Source organism: Pundamilia nyererei, unplaced genomic scaffold (genome assembly GCF_000239375.1).
Source record: "Pundamilia nyererei isolate P.nyererei 1_Seehausen unplaced genomic scaffold, PunNye1.0 scaffold00051, whole genome shotgun sequence".
NCBI classification, from domain to species: domain Eukaryota; kingdom Metazoa; phylum Chordata; class Actinopteri; order Cichliformes; family Cichlidae; genus Pundamilia; species Pundamilia nyererei.
In genome coordinates this window covers 581,852-590,005 of record NW_005187452.1, presented here as the reverse complement: position 1 = coordinate 590,005, position 8,154 = coordinate 581,852, and the positions used below count along the sequence as shown (strand labels likewise).

General features: G+C 41.8%; 1 protein-coding gene across 2 annotated transcripts in view; it reads right to left on the bottom strand.

Moving 5' to 3' along the window:
• The window catches only part of urb2 (URB2 ribosome biogenesis homolog), a 19,963-nt gene continuing 11,809 nt past the window's right edge, over positions 1 to 8,154 (bottom strand). The window contains exons 10-12 of one of the 2 annotated variants that reach the window (XM_005733281.2): positions 5,222 to 5,318; positions 3,459 to 3,592; positions 1 to 414 (exon numbers count right to left, since the gene is read on the bottom strand). In XM_005733281.2, coding sequence (XP_005733338.1) covers positions 217 to 414; positions 3,459 to 3,592; positions 5,222 to 5,318 — 429 coding nt within the window. In that variant the 3' untranslated portion in view covers positions 1 to 216. Of the gene's footprint in view, positions 415 to 1,915; positions 3,197 to 3,458; positions 3,593 to 5,221; positions 5,319 to 8,154 lie in introns of those variants that run through there. The other variant, XM_005733282.2, reaches the window with a different exon arrangement.

Sequence of the window (8,154 nt, the reverse complement as noted above, 5' to 3'; positions counted from 1 at the left end):
TTTAACAAAATTGCAGAAATCATATATTTATTGTCTTAGGTACAAAATCCACCGTCTTAATTTTACAATAAACTCCGAGGAGCAAGAACATCAACAGTGACATCATATGGTATTCAAAACTGATTTTCTACTTAAAAATAATCAAACATAAGCAGAAAATCTACTTTTGTGTAATTAAACTGAAACCTAAACTGAAACCAAAGGCGATTTGGGCAGTTAAACAGTGTACTTTTCCTCTCCTTGCCTCTGTGCTTTGTGATAGTGGGTGTAGCTGCCGTACAGCTCGTTGAAGACCTCCCTGACTCCCATCGGCAGTCCTGCCCTCAGAAACTTGATATCCTGCTCCTTGCACAGGTCCAGTATCAGATAGATGCCCTCAGTAAGATGCAGCTTCACGTCTGGTCGCAGAGTAACCTGGAGAGGTTATTTATGAAAGAGGACGAGACAGCAGAGACAATAAGAGATACAAGAAGAATTTATATGAATCTGAGGTCAGACATCATTTGCTCATTTCATAAATCACATCTGTGTTCCAGCGAAATGATGATCCTGTGTACACACATCTCTTCCTCTCTGTTTTGCACTTAACAAGGTCAAATTTGCATAGAAATATGATACCGTATGCTGCAATATCCATCAACCCGATGTCAACATTTCAAACCGGAAATTATGCGCCGAAACAGTTAAATACACATTTAAGTCGTTAGTTCAGCCATAAGTTTCAATTAGAGAGACATCAAAGGACAGATATAATCATTTATACTGCCAAAAACTATATTACTGCAAATGCTCAGAGTAGGACTACAAAAATTCAACAATGAAGATCAATTAATTCCCCAGAAACCCAGAAAATATCTAAATACAGAGCAGTCCATAGCAACGGTCCACAAACCTAGATTCAAACTTCCAGGTGCATCCCAAAAAGAGTTTCTCAAATAGGATCGATAAACATCACAACTTAAAAAAATCAACATGATCTACATTAATTTGCAGTTTGACACCTCATGACAGCAGATTTTATAGTAATAATCAGCAGTTTGCGTCACTGTTGCTCCAAAATGCGCTAAAAATGTAAAGTTGTATTTTTAATCCCACGCTGTAGTTTACATATGAAATTCAGTACAGGGTTTTGCCTGGGGGATCAAGTATACGTGGCGTCACACTGCTGCAGAGGATCTTTGAGTTTTCTGAAAATAGGAAGGTCTTACACGCTTCATCTGCACCTGAGTGACAGAAGCAGAGCAACGTGTTCAGCCAACGACGGGTGGAGCTGTCTTACTCTAATAACACGTAAAATAGTCAAACAACAATGATTGTGCTCAGTGGACCCTGCACAACGAGCCAAGTGGATATTCAATATCGTCTGGTTATTCATCTCCGTTACACTACACCGCCACAGACGCACAGGTGTAACACACCATGACCTGATGCTATCAGCGGTGACCGCAGTCTACAGACCTCTGACAATGAGCGAGGAGGTGATGGCTGCTCTGTGCTGCTGACTGTACCTGTTTAACGATTAGATAAAACCTGAGTCACATAATGATAGGCTTCACACATGAAGGAAACAACCCACCATGGGGATTTCTGCAAACAAAGCAGTCAGCAGCACATAGTAACTGCTTTGTGTGCAGAAAAATACGAAACTGAGACAGAAGAGGCAGAAAATGAACATGATAACCAAAGCTATGTAAAGCGCTCGTCTATTTCCGCTTTTTATATTTACATTCAGGGTTTACTTATAAAGCACTACTTGTTTTTGCTCGAAAATAATAAAATTATATTCAATTTTTTATGGTCCAACAAGAGTAACAGAAAACCCCCAACATGTGTTCAGGTGATGATAGGATAAGATTTCCTGTTCTGTTTTCTGGTCCTTGTTTCAAGATACTAAATTTTTTTTGGTATTTTCGGCTTCTCGTTTATATGTTTTATTTTACTTCCTGACAGAGTCCAGCTGATGGCTAGGTGTGCGTGTGTGCTCCCAGCCTCAAACCGGGGATCCTTCATGCATAAGACAAAAGTGTTAACGACTACATGCAGAGCGACAACTGCACAAAACAACCGATGGTTTTGAGATTGCATTTTGGCAAACAAACGGCCTCTTTTGGCCTCAGCACAGTACTGTTTACTGGCAACCAAATCCTGCTCATCATGTAACTACATGGAAGAAGGGCAAACAAACAGAAACCACAAAGCAGAAAATCACCAAAATCATGCTCCTTGTGACCAGATTTTACGCATTCATACGCATGCAAATATCTGTCTAAACCTAGATCAGTCTACCCTGTCACTGATAAGTTTGAATCGCCCTTTTGCTCATCACGTGAGGTTTGGAGCTTTGCTCAGATCTACAATTCAGCACTTTGCACACCGACGAGTAGTCTCACAGTGGATTGCACATTTGTGCAAATACTGTCTCGATCTTCACTGGTCCTAACTGAGGGGAAACAAAACTGCAGTTCCTCCAGGTGTCACTTGAGGCTTTCTGCAAAAGCGAGTCAATCCCCATAGATTCCCGTATTAAAATGCCTTAACGTTACAGTATTAAAAAGCATATTTACAGGGTGATATGAAATCATAGCTTTCCCACTCATAAAAACTCCATGTTTGGTGATTTAATTTAATAAACTGTTGATAAAATGTTGCTTTGCTGCTCCACAGGAGGTTTGCTTCTAAGAGCCACGAGGAGAAGCTCTGACACAGAGGCAGCTAAATTACAAAGAGCACAGAGTCTTTAAACTATTCCCATAAGTCCAATTTTAGGTTTATTAGATGATTTACGGAGTACAAAGAATCCCAAATATGACTTCCACGCTATTTCTGTCTGTCTGTCTGCCCGCCGGTTTGCTCATTTTCTTTTTCCCAGTATGCGACTCGACTGGAAACTGCTGAGTCAGGCTGGCGTCATGTTAAATACAGTCTGGCAGCTGAGAGCAGCCGCTCTCAGGAGCCAGACGTGACTCACTGTACTGAGGGAGCTTCACTCCAGCACTCAGAGTTACAGTAATCCTGGACCTGTTCACTGAGATTTGTGAACATCTACAGTTTGGCCAATGGAAATCACTGCTTCTGAGCGTCAGCGCCTCCATCGCTCAGCTCAACGGCTACCAGACAAACTGGGCTGGATCAAAGGATCATCTGAGATCCTGCTGCCTCTTCCATACATCAATGTCTGTGTGTGTGTCACTCACAGCTGTAGAAAATCACAGGGGATGACAGATGGGTTCAGATGAGGAACTGTCTTGGCTTTCTATAATACTATGAGTCTGTGTGTGTGTGTGTGTGTGTGTGTGAATGTGTGTGTGTGCGTGTGTGTGTGTCTGGCATTTCATTGCTCTGTCACCAAATTGTAAAAACCATCAGAAAGAATATGTTTCCAGTACAAATATTAGTAAATCAGGACACAGAGAACATTCATACCGTGTGTGTGTGTGTGTGTGTGTGTGTGTGTGTACCTTCTGCAGCTCTGTGACGTACTGAGCCACCATGAAGGCTGAGAGCGCGGTGAAGCTCTGAGCGGCTGCAGCAATGTGAGAGTACATCCTCTCTACCAGCCTGGAGCACTGGAAATACACATCACTGTCTGGACCTTCAGAAAACAGAGAAAGGTGTTCATGTTATTCAGATGTTCATATGTGGAATGTAAAGATATTCTTTACTTTACAAGATTCTTATTTTATGTTACCCAAACCAAACTAATGATCAATAATAAACTGGAGCGTAACACTGCATCGACCGGCCGGATGTTTTCAATGAAAGCTGGAGATACAAAGCTGCAAATCCATGAACTGTATATAAAAGATGGACATTAGTAATGCCTCGTGTCACAAGCAAATTGAGCTGTTTTAGCTTCTAGGTGATCTTTTAAGAGCATTGCCTTCTTAGTGTCTTGAAAGCAGATTTGATGATACCGCACTTTATCCTCCATTTTGACTCTAACTGGGGCCATAATTTGCAAAATGAGCACCACGTTGCACTTATAAAACTCAATAATCTCATAATGAAAATGTTTAATGAACAAAAAAGCCAAAGAGACATTTGAGAGCACGCCGAAAATGTCGTCAAATTTTGCTGACGTGGCCCGTCGTTTTGGTGGCCGGTCGTGCGCCTCTCAATTTTTGCAACTTGTCATATTATGGTTGAAGACACGAGCGTAACAGTGCAGAAGCCCAGAGAGTGACAAATTATACAGAGGATGTTGCAGCGACTTCCTGTGAGCTAACAGCGGCGTAAATAGAAGTGACTGTGCGATGATGTTGCGCACCACACAAGGCGGCCAATCCGGTGGCGTACCCGCACCTTAAACTTGAAAACAAGGTGACAACAAGCCAATCTATGTGCTTTTCTATTCTGTTATTCTGTTCAGCTTCATTCACACAGCTAAAATCATTAAGGGAAACACTTGATCATCAACCTGTGCGCACACTAAAGCCTTTTTTGGAGAGTTGTCTGCCACCAATGCAGGGAAATGGATTCACAATAGTTTATGTTATCTAACTGATCAGGTGTCCCCTTAAAATCTCTGATTAGTATATTGTTGTATCACACTGAAAGAAGCTGGATAGGTACATCCCTAGAAATGTCCAGTTCTTATATACAGTCTGCGCTTCAGCCTTTTTTCCATTTCTTTAATTACACAATGAAGCATTAATCAATCATACATGTTTATTTCTACAGATACAAGAGCCTGAGGACAATATCATCATGGTGTGATTGCAGCATTAAGACAGCTGAAAATTTAAAGCTAAACCCCAGAGTGCTCATGCAGCACTCTTATTGGTACAGAGAATAGTTCCTATGGTGACTAAGTAGGAGGTTACTGCAAACAGAGGTCTTAAATTTACAGTGGATTTAAAATGAGAAAATGAGCCTGTAACCTTCTCTACTTCTGGGAGGCTACTGCCAGAAGTGTTGAAACATGTGTGGGCATAGCACAAAGTTTGTGTCAGCTCCAGATTACGCAACGCAATTTATTGTTCTTCAGTAATCTGCAGTGTTATTTGTCGTTGGGAGGACGGTAACAAAACACAAGCCACATCTGTAGTGAACAGTGAACGCTAGTACAGCCCCTTCATCAGAGTAAAGCAGACTGTTTTTCTGGGCCTTGAAGACATGATAACGTTTCCTGTTATGTCTTTCACCTACAACTTTACACTGTGCAGTCCTAACAGCCTGACTGAGCTGGTTTGGCCACATTAGTGAACGATGTTAATGTTACCTGCGTCACCGTCTCCTCTTTGCCGACCTTCCTGCACAATAGAAGCCACTAGACGGTAGAAGACATTTAAGAAGGAGGGAGCTGCGTTTAACATCGCCTGGAAACACACACAAAAAGTAAACAGTCAGTAACATATATCTTAATAGGTCATACTTCTGCCTGATAAAACACTGTTATACTGCAATTGCTGAAAAGCAATAGATCCTGGCAGAAAACTCTAGACTCAAATTCCCAGAAGAGTCATTAGATTTATTCTTGAGGATTTGCAACTGACTTTGGATTATGTTACATTCCATTCACACCACTAATACAGCATTAACATGAATTGTGCTCAACCCGACCTAAACTCATGAATTACTGTCATATGTGTGGTAAAACACTCAAAGGAGGACAAATGTTACATGTTTTTAGGATCTGACAAATAGAGAGCAGAGAACTGAATCCAAGACGGTTAAAAAAAAAATGGACTAAGCAGTCCTGACAGATCCATCTGTTACATCGCTTTCACAGAGTTGTAACGGAGCAGCCATAAACTTACTTAAAATGACTGAGGTAAAAGTTGGATTCCCGCGAGAGCTACGTATGCATTTTTGTCTGTACCTTGCTCCCTTCGGGGAGACTGAGGCAAGGAAGGAGAGACGGGAAGAATATAAATGAGGAAGGGATGATGTCACCAGCTCTGGTTGGAGCTCAGCAACGGTTTCCATCGACTTAAACCTGCTCCATGCCAACCTACCCGGCCTGCCAGCTCCCCGACCTCTCCCTGCTGAGCCTCCTCCCTCACACCTCTCTGACATAACCCTCTTTTCTATTTTGTCTTGAAACTTCCCTCGTGTATCACGTTCTCCATCTCCGGTTTTATCCTTTAATCTCTTTATCGCTTATCTTTTACTCCTGTCTCTTTCTCACTCTGCTTTCCTTCACTGCCTCCTTTTTCCTCCCCTCTTCCCCCTTCTCTTAGTCGTCTTTTGTCCTTGCAAACATCTGATATCACTTAGCTCGTTCATGGCTGGCTTTATTTAACACAGCTGCCCCATTTCAGCCCGGCTTTGTCGCTGTTACTGAACAACAAACTGTCAACATTTTAGATTCAGAAAAACTGAAAAAATTATCGCATTAACAAAGCCGGAGCAGAATAAAGCGTGTGGGCCGGGATGTAGATGGCTCCATTTCTTCAGGATAAAAAAAAAAAAAAAGTTCATTTTTACGACCTTTTGGGTGCAAAGTGAACACTCCCAGTACAAGGCAGAAAAAGTAGACATCGTGATGTTTTCCATGCAGCTGGTGAGCTGCAATATCCTTTTGTTGAAAGCGGAATTCCTTCGAGGCATCCTGTGAGCTCAGCGGCACCACATACCACATTTTCTTCAAATCAAGGATTCAAATCAGCAGCCTTGACCTACAGAGACCTTCATTATACAAGTGTGTAGGTCTGATTTCATAAGTCGGGGGCAGAGTGCAGGAACAGCTTTTAAAAAGTACCTTTTTAATGTTCTTTAGCTGTACAAAAGCATCTTGTAGAAATTTATTAGAAAATTATCTATGAGAATTAAACTGCTCATTCAGCTTTTTGTAATAATAATGTAAGCGAGCAGCCGCACCCAGCAGCCTGGCTGCGCATTACAGGCAGCAGAGCCAAATAAAAACCTGTTTGGTCAGAATGCATTATGAATGTGGTGACAAGGAGTTTGCAAAGTATTTTAAGGTCTAGATTTATGAGTGAAGCTGGGCGGTAGCTGGATGGTTACACAGGATCCTTGCCTGTTTTATGAAGTAGACAATGATGGCAGAGTTCATGTTTGGAGACAGAGCCTGATGGTTCTGAATTTGAGTGACCATTCTAAAAAAGAAAAAGAAAAAGTAGGCGCTACCTTAGGCCATAAGTCTTTGTAGAAGTGTACTGGAAAACCTTCTGGTGCTGAGAATTTATTGTTTGGGAGATTTATTTATTTGTTGTGGATCATGAGTAATGTTCCCAGTGGAATCCTTTATAGAATGAATAACTGTTTTTTTTTCACCTAAACGTTGAAATAAAGTCTTATTTGATATCAGAGCGGTGTGACACTTTGATCTTGTTGTCAGTACTAAAGTAGATCAGCAGCGAAGAGTGGCCTCACATCAAGGAGGTCGTTCAGTGTTTGGAGTCCAGCTGCAGTTTACATAAACCTTACCTGCTGCTGAGTTATGGCTGAAAAACGATCAGTGTTTCTGCAGTAAATTAATTAACTGCTCATCTTTTTGCATAAAACACCAGGAGCACATAAACTCTTGAGTCAAGGCTAAAAACATCTTGTAACAGGTTAAACTGATCCTGAACTTTGGACACTGAAATCTAATCAGCTCATCTGCAATTCAAAGAGAAAGTTTGTTTGCAATTTGAAAATTCCCTTTAAGACATTCCAGAGAAACTTTCATTACTGTTCGCATGTCTCTGCCCAGGACACCAAGATGTTCCCAAGCCCATCGTGAGATCCTGGGCTCTCCAGTCCCTAACAGATCAGCACAGCGTCAGTATCACTGGTACCAATCCATCCATCCATCTCCTGCTCCATTCTCCCCTGACCCAGAGTGAGCACTCCACCCTTTTCCAGCTGACAACTATGGTCTCAGATTGGTGCTTATTCTGGTCCCAGTCACTTTACAGTCTGCTGCAAACTGCCTTAATGCACACTGAAGGTTATCACCTGATGAGCCCAGAAGAACCATGTCATCTGCATACAGCAGCGATATGATCCCAAGGGTGGCAAAGTGGAAACCCTCTGCTGCTTGGCTGCAACTAGAGCTTTGCACAATGTGAACAAAGCTCTTGGCACGCCTGTACAGGAACTGTAGGCAAGTGCAGTTTAAAGAACATACTTTTTCCACATTTCCAAAGCCACTGTCATGTGCATTACAATGTGCAGTGTCTATTTACACGCACAACACCTTGACAT